Source organism: Panthera uncia, chromosome B1 (genome assembly GCF_023721935.1).
Source record: "Panthera uncia isolate 11264 chromosome B1, Puncia_PCG_1.0, whole genome shotgun sequence".
NCBI lineage: Eukaryota > Metazoa > Chordata > Mammalia > Carnivora > Felidae > Panthera > Panthera uncia.
This window is the reverse complement of record NC_064811.1, coordinates 62,346,467-62,368,540: the sequence shown is the minus strand read 5'-3', so window position 1 is coordinate 62,368,540 and position 22,074 is coordinate 62,346,467. Positions and strand designations below refer to the sequence as shown.

The window sequence follows — 22,074 nt, the reverse complement described above, 5'->3', positions numbered from 1 at the left end:
AGCCAAGTCAGAGTCTCTCCAGGCCTAGGTTTCTTGGCACATGCACAGTGAGGTGGGACTAACTGGTCATTTAAGACACTTCTGACATTACAAGGTTTTAAGTAAGAATTATATTAAACAACCTGACCATTACATATGACAATGTCAGGCATGCATCTTTGCTACTGTGGTCCTGGGTGGTAACAGTGGGACATCTCTGACTCTAATTTACAGATATCACCATGGCCTGTCCTAAGGGACAGGATTGAGATATTAAAAGACTCCAGAGAACAATGGGCAGGAGCCAGGAAAGGGGAGTGTGGAAGTGGATGAGACCCTTGGGGGCAGGATGTTGCGGAAAAGGAATAAACACTGGGTGAGTAAAGAGGTTGGCAGACAGGAGGGAGGTTGATAAGTCAAGGCTGTGGGGCAGATCTCAATATTCTGCCACTAACCCACACTATAGGTAGAAGTGAAAATATTTATGTTTGTTTGGGAGGAGAGGGGCAATCGAGGTGTCCCAGGCAGCAATAAGTTCCCAGAGTTGCCTGCAAGGAAAGACACAAGTCAAGCATATATAAGTAGAAACTTATAAAGTCTAAAATAGAAATGTTTCATAGTTAAATTTGTACGAATCTGAAAGAAATAATACATATAGCATATAAGATCAAATTTTCAATAGATACAGATGTCAGCTTTACAAGACATCAAACTTGGTTTTTTATTTTACTTTCTGTGGCGTGTCATAGTTGCCAATACATGTATTTGTAAATGCCATCTAAGATAGGATTCTGTCATACCTACAACCTAAGTTAGTGAGGGTTTGTAAGTACACAAAGACTATATGAATATCTTAAAGATGTTCTTGGCATTGAAAAGGACCAAATGATCTCTAATAGGTGATTGGTATGCATAAGTACTTTACTTAATCACTCAAGTCCTCTAGTACCCACCCGCATCACCCACTCCCACACCAAATACACACAGGTTCTATAATGAAAAAGCTATTCCTTTTAATTTGACATTTTCCCATCATACACACAAATTCCCAAATGAGCAGCAAGTATTGTCAAATGCGCTAAATATTTTTTGATGATGATAATGATTACCCATGTCTTACCTTTGCAGCTGCCAGTGGCCTCAGCATAGTATCCACCAGGGCATTCAGCAATGCATTTCCCATCATGCAACACTGTCTTCTCGGCACAGGTAAGACATCTGGGACTATTAGGACCACAACTCTTACAGGATTGGTCACAAGCTAAGGGGGAGGAACCCACCAGAGAAAGTCAGCAGTGAGCAAAGGGAGCAGAGAAGTCTATTCTTTACAATGTCCATAGTTGGTATTAACATGGAAATCACATTCTCTGGCTGCTCATCTGAGTTCTGTTTCCTTGACTCCAACATTTCAAAGTACTCTGTACTTTCTGTTTTCATAGTGGAAGTAGAACCAGATAATTATTCGTTGAACTAACCATAACATAGCTGGCAGGTACACCTACCGGGGTATCCAATTTAATATAGGACTTAAAGTCAAAATGGCCTTGGGGGTGGGGATCCCAGTCCAATTGGAGTTGAAGATACTCTCAAACTCATTAATAATCAGAAAAATGCAAATTAAAATGGGATGTCCCAGTATATCTATTAACCAGAAGAAAAAAAAAATCTGAAGCTTGATGATAATGCCAAACAGTAGCAAGGATGTGGAGATGAGACAACCTTCACACTGAAGAGTATAGAAGCTGGTAAGCTATCTGGTACTACTTAGTCTAATAAAGAATATGCAGAGATAAGAAACAAACAATTCTGCTCCCAGATTACCCATCCCCAGGAACCTTCCACACAGGTTCATAAAAGGGAGTGTTTGAGGCTTTTCACTGGTGCTCTCTAGTGATAGCATGGGGATGGAGGGAGGTAGGGAGTCCTTCATGGACAGTGGATGGGTGAGCTATGGGGGACGCAGACCAAGGAGTGAGAAGCAAAGGGCTAGATGAGATAGCAACACGGCTGACTCATAAACCATAATGCTGAGTGAAAACCATAATTCTGAGTGATAACCTGAACTTCATGACACAAGATCATTTAAGGGGGAAAAAAAGGTATATATACTCAAGAGAATATCCATTTTACATGACACCATAAAAACAAAGAGATAAAAAAAATTAAAATAGTTGCCTTGGTGAGGAAGGGAAATGAATATAAAAGGAAGGAAAGAGAGACAAAGGAGAAGAGGAAGGAAGAGAGAGAGAATGGCTAACAGAAACCTCTGAACTTACTTTGATTTATTATGTTAGCTAGAGTCAGAAAAGCCCTTCGTAATAGCATAAGTACTTAAAAGACTAAAGAATGAGGAGGTTTTTGTCCTTTGAATTTCCCCACCCTTTATATCTAACATTTGTAAAACTCAAAGCATGAACCACCAATGAACTTGGTTGCTATAAATTCTTCCAGCCAGGGCATACCACCGTTTATGACAGGTTGTGCTGGATTTTTCTCAGCACTTGACTTTGAGATTTCTACAGATATGGGCTGCTCGGTTATAAATTATTAAACCAACACTGGCTGGCCTTTATCTTGAATAGCACTGAACTGAACTGGAAATAAGTCAGCATTATCAGCATCAGACATTTTAATTAACATTCCGATACCAATCAGTGACTTGGTTCACTGATGTTTGGGAAAATATTTATACAAACACTTCTGAAGGCATTTGACACAAACTTGGAGAACTCTAAGAATTTTATGAAAAGTATAAACTCCAGTCTTTATCAAAAGGCCTGTTGGTCAATGTCAATGGTATCACAAAGTCTTGCATCATGCTAAGCAAATGGCAGGCATTCAGTAATTACCTGTTGATTAATTGACTGGTTGGCTGACTAATGTCAGCAATGGTCCATCCTCCTATCTGGAAGGCTTCTTTTTTTCTGATGCTTTGTTTCAAAATGTATACAGATAGCATTCCAGATGTGTATTTCCTCCCTAAGCCACTTGTTCAGTAGTCTTCTTTTTTAATTTGTTCTGTCAGTAAGGAGGTCTGGCTTTCTTCATCCAACTTCTTAGCCAAAGTAGATTTCCACCTCTCACCACCTCAAGGCTCACACTAATCCCTCCTTTTTTTTCAAGCCTTCCTTTTAAATACCTGTTTCCCCAGCAAAAGTTGCTTTCTCGATCCAGATAATATCGTCTCAGTAGCAGGTCAGTGTCACCACCCCTCATCAGTGACAGTAGCCAGCTTCCTTGGGGACTTACAGGCTAAATGCCTTTGGATTTGTGCAAATTTGACATGTGCTGACCTTTAGAGAATGCATCTGGATTAATTGAGCAGGAAAGTGATGCTGGCAGAAAAAGATTAAAATGCTCAGGCTAACGGCAGCCTGGCCCTTCTTTCCTTGTTCTCTCCTGAAGCTACACAAAAGCCACCTGTGACTCGTCCACATCAAGTGAGATTTTTCACACCAGTGATGCTGATGGATCTCTGCACAGCTTTAAGCAAGCAGCTGCCAGGGGCTATCTCTCTTTCCTAAGACAAGTGGATTTGTCAAATCCCAAAGATCATCTCATTTTTGCTGTTGCCCTGCTCAGTAAACAAAACGAGGACAATAACTCAAGAAAGTTTTATGGGCTGTACATTTTTATTGATTTAGTGGGACTTTGTTAAAAAAAAAAAAAATGGCATCACAGCCTTCCTGTAGGTATGACCATCACAGTAAACTCAATTCAAACCTTTCATTCACTATCAGGTGCCTACCTGTGGACTTGGCAAAGTCCACAGGGCAGCGGCTGATCTAAAGACTGACAGGAAGACAGGGAGAAAGGGGAAGAAGAGGATAGCCGGAGACAGTAATGAGAAGGAGAAGGTAGGGAAAAATAGGGGAGGTGCAGAGGGAGGTATCTCATTATAGCCAGTAGAGCAGTTGGGAGGCAAATAAAATCTAAAGCTAGAAGACCTAAGCTTGAATCCCAACTCTGCCCCTTATTAGTGATATGTGACCTTAAGGGAGTTTCTTAACCTCTCTGTCTCCTCTGGAACATGAGGATGGTAATAATAACCATCTCCTGAAACTGCTGTGAGGAACAGACACCAAACACAGCACTTAATCTGTGCCAGGCACTGTGCTAAATGCCTGCCTATATCAACTCAGTCCTCCCAATAGCCTTCTGAGCCGGGTGTGTGTTAGTTTCCTGCTGCTGCTGTGACAATTTACCACAAACTCAGTGGCTTAAGTCAACACAAATTTATTATCTTACAGCTTTAGAGGTCAGAAGTCCTAAAGCCAAGGCATCAGCAGGACCACATTCCTGCTGGAAGCCCTAGGGGCAGATCCATTGCCTTGTCTCTTCCCCAAGTCTAGAGGCTGCCTGCATACCCACTGCCCCATCTTGGCATCGCCCCGACTCCTGCTTCTGTCTCAGATCTCCTTTTCAGACTTCCACCCTTCTGCCTCCCTCCTATAAGGACCCTTACGGTTAACTGGCTCACCCGGATAATCCAGGATCAGCTCTCCCATCTCAAGATCCTTAACTTAATCACACCTACAGAATCCCTTCTGCTATTTAAGGCAGCCATATTGACAAGTTCTGGCTATTAGGATATAGACATCTTTGAGGGCCCTTATTCTGTCTACCACAGCTGCTATTACCTCCATTCTACAAAAGGGAAACTGACACATGGCGAGATTATGTAACCTGCCCAAGGTCATGCTCTTCCCCCCATACTTTTCTGCCTCTCAGTGGGTAATGTATTATTTTTTTAAATTTTTTAATGTTTTATTTATTCTTGAGAGAGAGAGAGAGACAGAGCACAAGCAAGGGAGGGGCAGAGCAAGAAAGGGACACAGAATTCGAAGCAGACTCCAGGCTCTGAGCTGTCATCCCAGAGCTGGACGCAGGGCTGGAACCTACAAGTGGTGAGATCATGACCCGAGCCAAAGTTGGATGCTCAACCAATTGAGCCACCCAGGCTCCCCAGTGGGTAATGTTTGTAAAGCACTTGGAAGGAAACACTAGGTTAACTCTTAATGTCATGCTGTGGGCATTAAACGTTAACTCTTACTGTCATGCCATGCGCATTAAAGGTAGAATACACAGTAACTGCTTCAGCTAAGTCAGGGGCACCAACACAGAGGTGGGTCTGCCTTGGGCTGGTCTAAGAGTGTCTTTATTTACATGCATATGTGGAAGGCTGTCTGGTGCTGTTGAGGAGTTTCAAAATTGGAGGAAGGAAGCCTTGCTCCTCTCCCTACAGCTGAGAGTTTGGAGCAAGCAGCCTGAGTCTCAGAGGATGAGGCTAGAATGAACACCCTAACCTAACAAGCTGTTGAGGAGTGAGGGTGTTAAAGGTGATCCTATCAGTTCAGAAAAAAAGTGTTTTGTAAACTACTAAAACACTGCCAATGTTACCAGCCATTTTCATACTGGTTGAGTAAAAGAAACGTTCTAATTAGAATAAAATGAGGGATGCTGGAAGAAAAACAAAACAAAAAAAAAGATGCTCTGGCATGCAAAGCCGGACACTTACCACTGCAGATCCCCTGCTTGTTGTAGAACCCAAGGCCACAGTTGCTGTCACAGCTGCCCTCCCTCAGCACTTGAAGGGGGTCTCTGCAGCCCAAGCAGTGCTTCTCTGTCGGACCCCAGCAGGCAGAACAGGACTCATGGCAGACTGCAGGCGAACAGCAAAATCAGTGAACAGTCTATAGTGGAAAGGGCTGGTTGCAATTTTTCTTTCAAAGATTTTAGAATTTATAAGGAGGATGTTGGTGCCTTCATTCCTAAATCGCGATGCACATATGTATATCCCAGGAGAAAAAAAAACACCCCCCAGAATACCTATTTCTGTTGGCCAGAAGTACAACTTCCATAAATGACTGCTAAGAGACTTGGAACAGGAAATCAGAGGCTTTTGAGTAATGAGAATCACAGGGAAGGGAATCATAATTTTCAAGACAAAGATGGTCTGTCTAATGAAATCAGATGGCCCTCTATCACCTTGCCACCTTGCCTTTTGTAACCATACGATGAACCGTTGACAGGATCACTACTCCTACGTTCAACACCATCAAGAATCAGCAAGGACGAATGCCATGTACTTTTGTCCTTGATTAAACCTTGAAAGACCTGGTACTTCTGGATTTTTACTGCTCTCTCCCCTCTTTCCATCCCTCTCTTCTCTCTCTCTCTCTGTCCTACCCCAACCCTTTCCTTCTGTCCTTCCCCATTACTCTTCTAGTCCCCCTAGTCTCTGGTTTGCCCCACCAGCTTCTGCTCTTGGCATATATCTTGAGAGTCTTTCTCTTACAAGTTAACTTTCTAACCATACATTGTTCCTAAACCAGAGTTTTTTCTTTAACACTCAAAAATGTCCTTCTCAGGGTGCGTGGGTGGTTCAGTTCTTTAAACATCAGCATCTGACTCTTGATTTCAGCTCAGGTCATGATGTCATGGTTTGTGGGATCAAGCCCCATGTTTGGGATCCTCTCTCTCCCTCTATCTCTTCCCCTCCCCTGCTCTCTCTCTCTTTCTCTCTCGAAATAAATAAATAAATAAATAAATAAATAAATATTTTTTTTAAAATGTCCTCCTCTTTTAGAATTTGATTTTTTTTTAATTACTATTAGGCTTACTTCTCACCTTAGCATGTCTGCAAAGAGAGGCCTATTCTAAATGACTGGATATATTCAAATTTGGTTCACTGTCTGTATGGTTAAGCCCAACACATGCTTCTGTTAATGCACCCTGGTTTTCAAAATGTTTGCTTCACAGTGGAGCACAATCTATTTGCAGAGGTATTCATTCTGACCAAAATTGGTAGAGAGAATTCTTTTGCTGATTGGAAGAGACTTGGGAACTATACACCTAAGTAATTTAATTAGGTAACCCTTTAGAATCAGAAAAGGGTGCCTGCATTGAGAATCTCAAGATCCAATCCTCTCCTCTCAGCTTTCAACTGCACAGGAAAGTCTTAATTTCAGACAACTTTCCCCCACCCCCCCCAACAAATTTAGAGATAATTACAAATTCTGTTAAATTCCAAGAAGGACTCTTCAATAAAGAATAACAGTGGTAAGGGTAGAAGGGACCAACTTTAGGTGGATCTGAAAGATGGGAAGTGGCCAGCTCTAGGTTTGCACCAACAAAGCCTTTGAGAAAGGAAGGAGTTTAGGGGTGCAAGGAATAGAAGGCTGCCCCTGTGGCTGAAGCTAGTGGACACAGTGAGACCAGCAGGGCACAGAGGATCACAGTGAGGAATGGTGGGGCACAGTGGACTGATTCATGGCTGGAAGGATAGGATGAGGCCCAATCAAACTTGACCTTGGAGATCATGGAAAGAAATCAGAATTTTACCCTAATTGTAATGTGAAGTCATGAATGGGATTAAACAAGATAGACACAAACCCCGATTTTTAAAGCTCTCTCTGGGTGCCATGTAGAGAGGGTGGAAGGACTTGCCTACAGGCAGAGAGACCAGTGTGGAAGCCATTGCTCTGGTCCAGGCAAGAGACGACAACAGCAGATGAAAAGCAGAGATGGAAGAAAGTTTACTTATTTATTACCTGGTTCCCTTGCTAGACTGTAAGCTTCATGAGGGCAAAATCCATTTCCATTTAATTTAACTCTGTGCTGAGCACACTGCTTGGTACTCTACATTTGGTACTTCACTTATAGTTAACATCTCATTTATATTTTATAAATGTTACATGGGAACACTGCCAATATTAGGATAAGCTACTAAAACTACATTATAACTAAAGATGTGGATACAAAGCTCCCAGTAACAAGTTCTACCCTGAACATACATGAAATCTGTTATTCATTTATTCAGCTACCTTTCAATTAATGACTCTACTCATCATCTGAAGTGCCAATCACTGTTTGTGCCTTTGTCTTATTGTTGATTCAAAGACACTACTTAAAAATAACAACAACAACAACAACAACAACAACAAAAACACAAAAAAGCAAATAAAAAACCCAATTTCACTCCTAAGAAGGTATGTCAGGCTAATCTATCGAAATTCAACAGAAGCATCTACCACATGCAAGGTTGTGCTAGCCTGTGGGGCCTTCCCAGCTAGCCATCGGTCAGAAGTCTGCTAGAGGAAACATTTAAACCACCCCATCACTTGAGCTCATTGGTAGCATTATGCAAACTGCACCAGGGAGAAAGTGCCTGAGAGGATGATGAGAACTAACGACTAAAAAGACAACAGGGACCAGATCACAAATGTCAGGCAGGCTGGGTAAAGACCTTGGACTTCATCTGTAAAAGTTTTAATCAATTTTTCTTCTCAGAGAGTTTGCTCTGCAGTGGGGAGAGGAGAGAGTAATTAACTCAAGACATTCTCGAGGCATGAAATCATTTTTGTCCAGGGGGTGCGGAGGAGATAAGAAATTAAAGTACAACCCCCTAGTTGTCTTCAGGAATCGGCTGATCGCAGTATAGACCTTTAGCTGCACGGGCTTTTAAAATCGTAAAAAATACTTCCAACCTGGTTGGTAAATGGCTATCATCCTGGTCCCTCCTTGATAGTCTGGTTCCATTCCTGGGAATCCTGAAAGACACTGTGCTTCAGGACCTGAAAGGTCCTGACATAGGAGAGGGTCTCAGGTACACCCCCCCCCCACCCTGACTTCTGACCAATCTGATCTGTGCCATACTACTTGTTACACATTTTTAACATTATCCCTAGTGTTGAAAATCAGAATAGGGCCAAAGGATGAGCAGGATAGAGGCTACAGGCTTAGGGATGGCACTTAAACCTGTCACAAACTGAGCTGTACTTAGTATTTCAGCCCTGTCTTCTGCTATGTCCCTTGAGCAAGCTAGATCTATGGAGCAGGGTACCCCAAGCATGCCATACACCTGTCTGTGGTTTCTGGATGCCCTACACAGGATTCACCCAGTTGGCAATGCCTCCATCTCCTTCCATAGTCCTTATAACACAGCTTACACTTGAGAGGCCTAAGCTGTCATTACTTCTGTGAAGCTTTATTGGACTTGTCCAAACAGTCACTTCCTTCTTCTGTGTTCCTGCAGAATGTTGTACATTCTCTGTGGTATTTATCCTATTGTCCTGATCATTTGGTTACAAAGCAATGCCTTTCAATGAAATGTAGTAGCCTCCAAAACAGGGGCCAGGTTTGAATCATCTTAAACCTCCAGTGTCCAGATTGATAACTTGTACAAAGTGAGTATTCATTAAATGTATGTTAAATGGATACCCAGCAGTCTTTTTTTTTTACTGGTTATGAGGGATTCATCCTATCAGTTAGTTACCTTCTACATGGAAACAACTAACCATGAGGTCATAGTCTGAACATATGATAACTGAAGGTAGATAATCTTGAGGCTGTAAATCTACCTAATAAATATTGGGTTACAGATCTACTTATGATGACAACTATTTATGCCACATCTATACAGAGTACCAAATATGAAGCCAGGCCATCTCTTTTTCCATAGCAAACAAAAGGCATGTTCCATGGTCAGTCAAGACAGCAGAAGGGATTTTTATTTCTTCAATACAGGACTATAATGAGCTGTCATTTCCTTTTTCTTTTTCTTTCTTTTTTTTCTTTTTCTTTTTCTTTTCTTTCTTTTCTTTTTTTTTTTCAGCTATCATTCCTTAAAATGACATACTCCTACTGTGTTTTGCAATTGATTTCTAATTCCTAACACTGAACATATGTTACTGCAGATAATCTCTTCTTCCAGGCTTATTTTACATGTGGCTTTTATTACACTTTGGTTATTATGAAAAATAGAAGGTCACTCCCTGACTTTTTACCATAATTTCTCTTAGTGATACATGTCCGATCACCCAGGGTTTTTGAATTGATATTGTGAAAATGTGGCAATAAATTTAAAAAGGCAGCTAATGAGAGAAAACCATCTACTTAACTCACATGCAGTAGATAATTTATTTAGGAAAGCCCCGGACTTTTCTGGAGCATAGCAAGACATGTGCTGGCTTGCTGAGCAATTCATTTCAAAATGAAAAGGAACGAATTACTTTTCTTTTGGCAATTCTATATTGAAATCCTACTGTAAAAATAAGAAACTTCTTTTTGTGACTTGGTAATTTTGAAATAGAAGATTGCTGTAAAGAAATTTTAACGTGTGCTTCTCTAAGCAGACAACGCAGCCCTTTTCCAGGAAAGCGTAAAAAGCACTTCCTGTGGGCCACTTCTCATCTTCCGGAAAACTCTCCCAGACCTCAGGCAGTGGATCCAGACACGAGTGGACTCAGCCTTCAGTTCAAAATGCCCCTCAGGAATGAAAAGGAGCTTTGGTCCCTCACCTTCCCCATGGCCTTTTGGAATAAGTTCCTCTGCCATTCCCAGGGAACTGGCACACTTGATCAGCAGACCCTTTGAGGTTTACCACTGAGGCTGAGTTCAGATCTCCAAACCACCAAAGGGGTTCTCACTCACAACTACACAGAAGCAGCCCAAATGGCAGGCACAAGCAGCTATGCCACCCACAAGTCAAATTCCTTCATTTCGTCCCCGATCCATTTTGTAGCAACTGCTAGCTTTCATTCTTATCACACAAATGACTGGGAAGTACTTGCCAAGTGCTAAAGTATTATCAGGAGATAGTGGGTAAATTTCCAATAGGAAGCTCTTGTTGTATCTTACAATCAATTTCCCCATTCCTTGCTTTCCTAATCTGCAAAGTGGGAATAAGCTTCGTTGCACCTAACTCACAGGGAGCTGGCGAGATGACACATTTGAGAACACAGAGAACATGGCAGGTGATGCAGTGAGTAACATACCCTGGGAGACCTAGCACCTGTGGCTTTAACGGGTGTCAAAAGCAAAGTAATTATAAAGGGAACAAATGAAAGTGCAGCAGGAGACAGGAGAGGAAAGGACAGAAAAGACTACAGGAAAGGCGGGTTCACTTAGAAAGGAAGTGAACAGAACTGTCAGAGATCATTCCAGCAGTTACAAGAAGGGGTTCCAGCCTTTTCCAGAGGACTAATACTCTAAAGTTATTCCTTTGTAATTTCTACAATACATTAACAAAAGCCCTTTGGAATAGCTTGGTGAGGGCTTGAGGGGAAGTCCAAGTGCTGGACAGACTACTCCCCTTACCCCCTGGTACAGCCCCACAGGAGGCCAAGGCTACTTGTCTAAGAAGCGTAAATGCCAGACAAATTTAAGAGGAAAGGAAGTTCATAGACGTAATCATCATTTTTGATCCTTTTACTGCAATCTTCTCTCCCCTCCAGGCTGGGTCTCTGTCCCCAACCTTCCTCCTTGTGCCAACAAAAAACCTTATACCCTGAAATGGGAATATTTGGTCTCCGTACATTCCGAAAAGTCCTATGTACTTGAGGGAGCTCATAACAGAAAAAATACAAATACATGAAAAAAATCTTTTGCTTCAGAAATAACCAGAGATATGCAAAGTAAACAAGAGAGCAGCAACTATATGCAATCAATTAAATGTACACACAGTGATCTGTATACATCTTAGAAACAGTGCTTAGAAAGAAAAAAAAGGGGGGAGTGGGGAGAATGATTCATCAAGGTAACAAATATACCAGTCTGCTGGAGGATGGTGATAACAGGGGAGGCTATGTGTGTGTGAGAGCAGGGAGTAACTGGGAAATCTCTGTGCCTCCCCTTTTATTTTCCTGTGAACTTAAAACTGCTCTAAAAAATAAATAAATAAAGTCTTTAAAATTAAAAAAAAAGGAAAAGAATGAAATATCTACTTACCAATATTTATGAATATTTAAAAGAGTTCTCTTTATTATTATTATTTTTTATTTTTTTAACGTTTTTATTTTATTTTTTGAGAGACAGAGACAGAGCACTAGTTGGGGAGGGGCAGAGAGAGAGGGATACACAGAATCTGAAGCAGGCTCCAGACTCTGAGCTGTCAGCACAGAGCCCAATGCGGGGCTCAAACCCACGAACTGTGAGATCATGACCTAAGCTGAAGTCAGATGCTTAACTGACTGAGTCACCCAGGCACCCCTATTTATGAATATTTAAAATAGGTGCATACAAAACAAAAAGAGCACACACACACACACACAATACATATTAAATTGCATTAGAATAGTTCCTTAAGTGGGGGGTTGGGGGGAGGAGAAATGGAAATAGGTTACAGGAGCAAAAAGGATGGGCAGACAGATAGGCATAGATAGATAAGCAAGAGAAATAGCTGGCCCAGGCTAATGATGAAAATGAACACATAAGTATGATTAAGTCAACCATCTTCATGTGAATCCCAAGAATAAGTAAAAGAAAGAAATTAAACAAACTTCCATTTTGTGCCAATCAACCTGACAAACAAGAAGAATCGTAACACCTAATGCTCACAAGGGTGGTAGGAAGTAGGCACTCATTTGTGTCTAGCAGGAGTACAAGTTATAACTTTTTCAAAAGACAGTCACATATTAAAGTGTCAAAGGTTTCAACAGTACATATATAACTTGGACCCAGAAATTGAAGAACTTAGCCTAATCCAATATATTTTCCACAATTTTCTATTAAAACTGTTTACATCAGGAGGAAGCCAAACCATACGAGACTCTTAAAAACTGAGAATAAACTGAAGGTTGATGGGGGGTGGGAGGGAGGGGAAAGTGGGTGATGGGCATTGAGGAGGGCACCTGTTGGGATGAGCACTGGGTGTTGCATGGAAACCAATTTGACAATAAATTTCATATTAAAAAAAAAAACAGCTATTTACATGGTGGGGCGCCTGGTTGGTTAAGCGTCCAACTTCAGCTCAGGTCATGATCTCATGGTTCCTGAGTTTGAGCCCCACGCCGGGCTCTATGCTGACAGCTCAGAGCCTGGAGCCTGCTTCAGATTGTGTGTCCCCTTCTCTCTCTGTCCCTTCCCCACTCATGCTCTGTCTCTCTCTCAAAAATAAGTAAACATTAAAAAAATTATTTTAATGTTTACATCATGGTTATTTATGATAATGGAAAAATTAGGAACAAACATCACACCACAGAGGACTGGCTAAATGAATTCTTGCATAGCCCCAGATGGAAAGTTATAAAACAGCTTTAAAAAGATTTTGTAGAAGGATAATAAATAACATGGGGAAAACAGGCAATAAAACTATATATAGAGTGTGACTTTACCTTTGAAAAATAAATAAATGTGTGTATATCTGTGTACATGACACACACACACACACACACACACACACACACACTCATAAATTGGGAAGACATTCACCAAAATACTGACAGTAGTAATTTGGGACAGTTTGAGTCAGGGATTTTCGCTGATTTTTTATTGTGCCTTGAATTTTACTGACTTCATCAAGTTATTTTTTGTAATAAACATGAATTCATTTTGTATTTAGGGGAAAAATTTACTGAAAGGGGAGGAAAAAAATAAGCCTGTAATCCTTTTCCTTAAGGCACATGCTGGGTAAATAGCTAATTAATCTATTAACCACATTTGTGATATAGCTGAATGATTTACTCATCTTGGGTAACATATTTCAATTTTCAGCAAGGTCTTCTGTAGAACTTGGACCAAAGGGTTGACTTCCCAGTGGGCAGAGGCTTTGTCAGGTACACACGAAGAGAGATTTTACATGCAGGCCAGCTTTGCATTGGTACATAAGTCAAGGATAATGGCAGACATTCAGCTCATAAGAAATGTTCTTAAAGTTATCTTTTCTATCTCCTGCCCCTCTACCTGTACTTCTAAATCTACAACACAAGAACACCACAAGAGCTTTCAAATGCAGTGACCACCTTGGCCCAGCTTGAGCCAAATGGAGCTCTCAGATTCCACTTATCCACTGTGACCATTGGCAACCCACAGCTGCTAGGACTCCCTGGGTTGTTTTTTTTTTCAGCCCCCATTAATTAAATGGCTATTGATTTCTCCACTGATACCTTGATTCTATTTATCTACAGAAATTGAAAAGCCAGAGGGACCACCAACCAAAATCAAGCTTTTGATGGGGAGAATTCTCAGACTTCCTGGCTGCACTAGCATAGCCCGCTCAGATCTCAACAGTGATAACATGGAGGTGCTGTTTGCTCTGTGGGCAGCCTAAAAAGGGAGGGGAAGGTTGTGCAGGGAGAGAGTTGGGGTGGGGAATAGGAAAAAGAGAGAAAGAATGTATGCCATGTATGCCATATAGCCTAGTTAAAATAACTGAGAACCCTTGGACCTGGGCAGAAAGCCAGAAGTCTTGTCACTAGTTTGCAATCCATAGCTAAAATATTTGGGGGTTCAGATTTGTCAGGAAGAATGGACTCTGTCTGGAAGATAAACTCCCTTGCATTTGTGGCGGGCTTTCTCTGCTGGTATGTGATACTTCTGTCTGTCATTTGTCTTTTGGCATACGCAGCAGGGTCTGTAAGCAGCACAGGCAAATGCCAAACATAGCTAGTCTCCTGCTACAGCAAAGGTCGCAGGCACAACACTGCCAGCTGCTTTTTCCTTCTCTCCACTTAACCTTTACATGAATGTCCAAAGAGGGAGAGGCCTTGGACTACCATTGTCACCTGTTTCACTGGGTCTAGTTTACTCAAGAAGTATACATTCTAGGAGGGCAATCCTGTTGTGCTCTGTTCTGAAAGGCTTAAAACACTCTGTGGATACTACTTAATTTCCAATGATAGGTGGGTTTTTTGTTTGTTTTTTGTTTTTTGTTTTTAAAGAGTAACCCTTCCCACACCGATAAAGCACTCCACTAAGTTGAAGTGGAGGGAGATAAAGATAAGACAAACAGAGGTGGGAAAAATACAGATTCTGGAATTTTCCCCAGGCTACACCTAGCCAAGAAACGCTGACAGGTTTATTCCAGAGGGCCTTATATGCGCTTGGCACTGTGGGGAATTCAGAAGCATAAAACCAGTCCCTGCCTCAACAGCCAGTCACTTTCTATAATATACCTTTTTTAAAACTGCCTTTATAGCACTGATAGTAATGAATTCATCGACTGGTAACTATCTAAAATTATCTGTATACTTATTTACTGACTCTTCTCCCATTGCAAGAAAGTAAGTTCCTTAACCCCAGGGCAGTTTTCTGCCCATTCACTCTATATCCCAGTTCCCAGGTACATGAAAGAGACTCAACAAATATTCCTTGCACAAACAGAATGGAAGAGACAAGAATATCACTTGAAGCAATAAGTCCCCCTTACAAGACACTCAGCAATTAAGTGAGAGACCGTAATTGCTATAGAATATCAGAAGAGTCTTGAGCAATGCATACAATTTAAAGAGCAGAACAGAATGAGCTAAGGCAGAGTGTGGTAGGATGTGCTGGGCCCCCAAACTGAATGTGTGATCTGGTAATGAAAGAGCGACTGATGACCCTCCAATTCTAGGGGGGTGTTGGAGGGGCCACAGAGGATGATGGCTTCACAGTGACCATCCCTACAGAACAAGGGGGTAAGGGAATCCTTGTCTTCTTGAGGATTTCAGAACAGCAGTTTCATAAATGCCTTTGCCAAGGGCTCTGCCCCAGGTACAACTAGGCTGAGCTAAGCCACATGCTGGAACATAATGCCAAGACCCATTAAGTCTTCACTGCTTTGGCCCTGGCTCCAAGGGTCAGTGCTTCATTTCCACAAATGGTTGGGCTGCTCTGGTCAAACAAAATTCCAACAAATAATTAACTTGAGAAGTTCCTCTGTTCAAACTACAGCTTTTAAAACTCAGCTAGGCCAGCATCCTATATGTAAATTTTACAAGCTTAGTTATCCTAAGTTTTCCCTCTAATTATACCATAATTTTGGCTAAGAAAAAAAATTCCAGACTCTCAACATTTAATCTGAGCATTTTTAAAAAATAAAAGGATTTTAACTTGTGAGAATACAGTTATTTCTCCATAACATAGAAAAGTGGATTTTATTTTAAATCAGACACAAATGGCACAAAACTCTTTGTTTCTTAATGCAAGCTATTTGGTTTTCATTCTCATAAATTGAAAAATAAACAAAGAGATTCAATGACAATAGCTGCCTTTTGTTGCCCACATACAATGTGCCAAGCATAACATACTTATATTTTCAAACATCTTTTCTAATGTTCATCATAACAGTGTAAAGTAGATGATATTATCCCCATTTTACAGTTGGGGAAATTGAGGCTCAAGCAGTTAAATGACCTGTACAAAGCCATATAGCAGTAAGTGGCAGAGTTAAGAATCAAAATGATCCTCTCTCATACAAACCTGTAAAATGGTCAATGGCTTGGTTCTTTAAGTTTAAAAATCTGAGACTACACAGCAATCAGATGTAGAATAAACTGCATAGATTTGTATGTTTATATGATTATTTTTTCTTTTACATCTCTGTTAGCAGCAGCCAACCCAGCCTTGATTGCAAGCTCTCAATAGGAAAATATGACAGCATCTTATTTCACTTCATATCCTCAGGACTTCCAATGGTGGTCAAAGGAGAATGAATGGAGGAGCAAGAGAAATGGAACAGGGAAGGACAATGAAAAGCAGAAATATAAGTCTTCTAACTCATATGGAGGGCTTACTAAGTGCCAGGCACCATCCTAAATGACATATGTGAATTCATTCATTTAATCCTTATACTCATGCTATATGGCTGACATTATTGTCCCTACTTTACCCATAGGCAGCTGAAGCATGGGGTTAAAAAATGCACTGTTTGTAGTGACAGAGCCAAGACTGGAGTCCCGATAGTTTGGCTTCCAAGCCTACAGTCTTAAGCACTGTGTCACAGTCCCTCCCATGTCTGGGTCTGCAAATGAAGGTAGCACTTGCCACAGGGTACACACAGCTCCATCCTCAGGTCTTTGTGAATACTGGAGGTTTGCACTGGACATATCAAACGCTGACATACATATAAAAATGGGCACCTGGGTGGCTCAGCAGTTAAGCGTTTGACTCTTGATTTTGGCTCAGGTCATGATCTCACAGTTGGTGAGTTCAAGCCCCATATTGGGCTCTGCACTGACAGCACGAGCCTGCTTAGGATTCTCTGTCTCCCTCTCTCTCTGCCCCTCCCCTACTCATGCTCTTGCTCACGCGCTCTCTCTCGCTCTCTTTCTCAAAAAAAACATTAAAGAATAAAAATGGGTTGAATTCTACTCTTTCTTTACTCAAAGTTATAGTCTTATGAGCTGCTTATTTTTAATTAATCTTGCATGATGTGTGTTAGTTTGATTGTTTTTAACTTTTTTTTTCTTATGGGTTCCCTTACCTAGGATTTGTGTGTGCAACAGTTCAATGGTTCCACCAGGGCAGAACAGAGGTTGACTGAAAAGAGGGGTAAGACAGGTAAGGAAGAATGTTTTCAGGGCATAGTGAGGTGAGTCTAGATCCAGATTTAGATTTCATAACAGGGTTTCTAAGATGAAGCAATGGAACCACAACTCTGGTAGAGAGAATACAATAAATCCATAAGTGGTACCCAAAGGGTCATGCAGGAAAGGTGCAAGGTCATGCAGTGGGTGGGAGGAGCAAGGAACATCCACATCTGAGTCAAAACTGACCATCAGGATGGGATGACTAAGACACAGGCTATTAATTCCTGGAAATGGGTCATAACAAGACAAGGTAGAAAGAAGCAAATTAGAAGCCCAGTCCTAGAACTTGATGTCCACAGGGTCGAGAGGACAGGGACAGAGTGGACAACAGTGCTGTTGGACCAGATCCAACTGGTGGCAAAGAAAGTCTAAGCCTGAAAGCCAGGTCTTAAAGGTGTGTTCTGGTCCCTAAGAGGGTGATTACTCTTTTGCCCTACCTGCTACAGAGAAGAGGCAACGTATATACTGCCTGTCTCCAACTTAGACTGGCATAAAAACTGGGTGGTGCTGAGCCTGAAGGGGAAGTGATCAAACTCCAACAGTTTGGAGTTTCATTTAGAAATGAAGCAGTGACTGGTATAGGAGTACCTAATGTAGTCTATAACTACAATAGCATTCAGTTTAATCAAGCACGAGAATGTAATAATGATATGAATATATGCACGCATAGGAACACATTCATCTGCACCTGTGTATGTGTGTGTGTATACCACAAAACCTAAGGGAAAAGGGGAAATGACAAGGGCCCTGAGGATGCGACTCTCTGGCAGGACTCAGTGTCTTCTCTCACCCCTCCCCTGATTTACCTGCTCCTACTCTTTCTCCTGGTTTACCTGCTCCTACTCTTCTGTTGGAGAGCTATGTGCTTCTGTGCCACTTGGCTCTGCCCCATATTTTTCTCTCTGCCTTATATTCAACAGAGTGAGCATGAATATTAATCAGGTAATTGCTGGTAATTAGTTTCCTCAGCACAGTGTTCACTCTCTTTTGGTTTTGATGGGTCAATAAAGTGGCAAATTATGCTGGTCATAATATAAATGACCCTGCCAAGAGGAATCAATCCAGAAAAACCTGTTGTTACCATAAAATAGCAGGCTTCTTTTTGAAAAGTTTAGCACATGCTAGAAGAGGACTGGTTGACTGACCAACTTCCAAGGTCAACGATGAGAAGCCACCAAAAATAGCACAAGCACAAATGTTGCAAAAAATTCCAATAATGAGAAAGCTTATTTGGAAAGCTTATTTGGGCCATCTCAGCATTGAAACAGTATATGGAAATTGATCACTAGTTTTGCTTTAATTTTTAAGATCACTCTCACGTACACACTCTCTCTCTCTTCTTGCTCTCCTCTTTCTTCTCATTTTATGCATAAAAATGCAACCAGGCTGAACTAAAGCAAATTGGTTTAATTCCCTGGAGGGAGCATGAACAAATTTTCCCAGCAACTTTCTACCAGAGGCATTTGTGTATGGGTATGTGGATGGAATGTGGAAGCAGTCAGCTACGTAAACCAGTAATCAAATGAAACATTACTCATTTCAAAGTGCCCTATAACAGCATGAACATCACCAATTAAAACACTGAGCATGGGAGAAAGGAAAACGGCCCCTCAAAAAAAGAGAAAGAAAAAAGTAAATATGTATGTGGGATGTGTGGCAGGGGGTTGAGGTGTTATGGAGGGAAGAATAAAATCTAAGGGGAATTAATTCCCTTTTAAAGGCAAATCTGTCACAGGAGTGCTAGTAGGAGGTCTCTTTGATGGGATAGAAGAAAGGAGTAGAAAATACATTCATTAACTTCATCAAATTGAAATTTCAGCAGTTTACCTAAATTGCCCAACCATTACACACCTACAAAGGCATTTGGATGTGCCCACTTTGAGCCTGTTCTAAAATAACAGGTAAATAGCACATGATGAGTAAGAAACATTAAGGGGTCTTTTATCTCTTATGGCTGAGGCTCCTATTGAAACACTGGTCTTTCAAGGATCACCAAAGGATAATATGTGTCTTCATTCATCAAACACTTGTTCAACAAACGTTGAACACTTTGTGCAGCCCTTGATGTTGGGGATACAGAAGATATTTTTACAGGTTGCAAAAAGCCCCCAAGCCAGACTCAGAAGCTAGTGTGCCTTCTGTTTTGTAATGTGACTGGCTCCAGGATGAGCCCCACCACCCTCACATCAGTATGACATCAATAGTACCAGTGTTTCCCTTCAAGATGGTTTCTATTATCCCGTGGATGCTGCTTCTGCCCTCAACCTGGAATGAAGGAGGCCATCAGACTTTCCACAGAGCATCTTCCCATGCCATAGAGCTCATTCAGCCCACACAGCTGGTGAATACCATGCACTTACTCTCTTTCACTATATTCTCTCCAAATGATCTTCCTGAAAATCTAACCGAGGGCATAAATGAGGGAAGAATATCAGCCGACCCTAAGACCAGCCCACCTTTGAGTCTCATCACATCTCTGCCCCTCTCCTGCTCAGCTGCAGAGCCTAGCTCCCAGAGCTCCCTGGTAGGACACCCAAGCTTCTCCCTCTGGCCTGTCTGCCTGTTCAGGTTTGCCCACCACTGCACACCCTGCCTTGGGTTCTGAGCACATCTGATTGTGTCTCCTCCTGCAGACCAGCTAGGACCCTGCCCTTTGTCTTTGCTTCTACCATTACCCCTTTTCCCATTCCTGCATTTATTTGTTTCTTATTCCTACATTTAACAAAATTCTTTAAACATTTACTTCTTTACTTATACTCATGATTATAATCACTATTAAAAACATCGTCCAGTATAAGCAACAAATTAAATTACACTAAGACCACTCCAACCTCCAGAGACTATTATAATATTAAGAATATCAACTAGCTCTTTAGACACATAAAGCTACTAAAGCATGCAGACACTAAAGTAAGAGTAAATGGAAATGCCATCATCTATTTTGCATGTCCATGTTTGTTACTTATGACGTCACTTTCTTATTTCTGTTTCTCCCTCTCTCTTCAGGTAGAAATAAAGTTTTGAAAATATATAGATATATTTCTCTCTTCATTTTCATTTAAGCCCTGTGTATTTACACTATGAAGGAATCACACTTACAACATAATGACAACCCTGAACTGAATAAAGAACTGTTCCAGTGCCCCAAGGTGTGTGCAGAAGGACTTAGAGAAATCTCACCACATGCACACATCACCAAAGCACTAATAATGTTATAAAAACAACACGTGTCATCTCTCATCCACTGTTCTGGGCCCATCAGGAGTCTCTCTCAGAGTTTCTTCTCATACTTGAAAAGCTGCTCACAGCTCCCTGTGGCCCCGGATCACTTGGGGGTGGGGGTGGCTTTCTTGGTGGCCCAGCCAGTGATTACCTGAGCAGGAGTGGCGATCTTGGTAGAAGCCGTCCCCACAGGTGGGCACACACTGGCCATGCTGCATCAGCAGAGGAGGCTGGCAGGACGAACATTCCAGCCCACTGGTACACGTGGAGCACTGAGGCTGGCAGGCTGGCTCCAGACAGGGGTGGGAGAAAGAAAAAGGGAAGCCCTGATTAGCTCAAAGACACCACCCCTGTGCCAATTCTTACATAGCCCAATCCTGAGGCTCTGTACTGAGAACAAGAAAGGCAGGAAAATTACTCTACAGTCTTCAGTTGTGTAACACACACTTCACGCCAGGCAATTCACAAAGTGCTTTATATGTATGGGTGCATTTAATCTTTACAACAACCCTATAGGGTGGTTAACCCCAATTTTTCACGTGAGGAACAAGCTACTAGAGGTTAAGTAACTTGCCCAAGGTGACATGAAGCTGGCATTTGAAGTCAGGAAGTTTGGCTCCTGAGTCTGTGCTCTTCTTATCCAATAACCCCCAATACCTTTCTCACTCAACCATTTCACAAGAATATCCCTTGTCTCTCCTTCCACAACCCATGGCAGAGGTATAAATGACTTTCAAAAAGTCTAAAGATTAGGAGTCAGGAAAGAAAGTAGGGGGAAGTAAATAATTACCTTTCTTGAGGCTTGAAAATATCCTAGAAACTATTCTAGGCACTTCATGTATATTAACACTTAACACTTAATTCTCACAAAAAACTTCTGAGGAAGGTGCTAGCTAGTACTACCCCACTTTATAGGTAAGAATACTGAGGCACAGAGAGGTTGAATCTCACACCCAGGGTATAAACCTATATACTCTTAAATGGAGTATATATTAAACTTTAGCTCTATGAGTTAGAGATAGGGAAAAAAGTAACTATGATTTGGCCTCAAACAAGCCAAAATTCTGCCAGGTAAGATCTCCTTCTCAGTTGCATAAGAACTCTGAAAATTCACATGAACCCATTTTGGATCTCCTTGATAACCCACAGGAGATAAACTCTATTACTGATTATCTGTTTGATGTTGAACAAGCCAGTTAATTTCTCTGGCCCACAAGTTCCCCATTTGCAAAATGAGAAAGTTCTAGTAAGTGATTTTGAATGTCTATGTCAATTCCAAACTTCAATCTTGGATTAACTGAGTATCGTAATAAATGACACGAAAGATTCTGGCGATATTACTATCTTTGAAAGTCTTCAAAAAATGAAAAATCCAATAACAACCACCTAGTAACATCAGACCTCCACATCATCTATCCCCCAGTAAGCATGAAAACACCTGTGAAATGTCAGAAGAAAGACACGTGCAGGTAGAGATGCCAAGTAACCTATGGATGACATTACTACCTTCGAAGGGTTTTTGGAAGTTATGCATTTCTTGAGTGCATCACCCCTCCTTGACAACAGTGAGCCTCAGTCCACC

The 22,074-nt window shown here is 41.4% G+C and overlaps 1 protein-coding gene across 1 annotated transcript in view; it reads right to left on the bottom strand.

Annotated features, from left to right (window-relative positions):
• The window catches only part of FRAS1 (Fraser extracellular matrix complex subunit 1), a 425,706-nt gene that overhangs the window by 208,023 nt on the left and 195,609 nt on the right, over nucleotides 1-22,074 (bottom strand). Inside the window, exons 14-16 of the mRNA XM_049632097.1 lie at nucleotides 20,644-20,778; nucleotides 5,498-5,641; nucleotides 1,100-1,240 (exon numbers count right to left, since the gene is read on the bottom strand). Coding sequence (XP_049488054.1) covers nucleotides 1,100-1,240; nucleotides 5,498-5,641; nucleotides 20,644-20,778 — 420 coding nt within the window. The remainder of the gene's footprint in view (nucleotides 1-1,099; nucleotides 1,241-5,497; nucleotides 5,642-20,643; nucleotides 20,779-22,074) is intronic.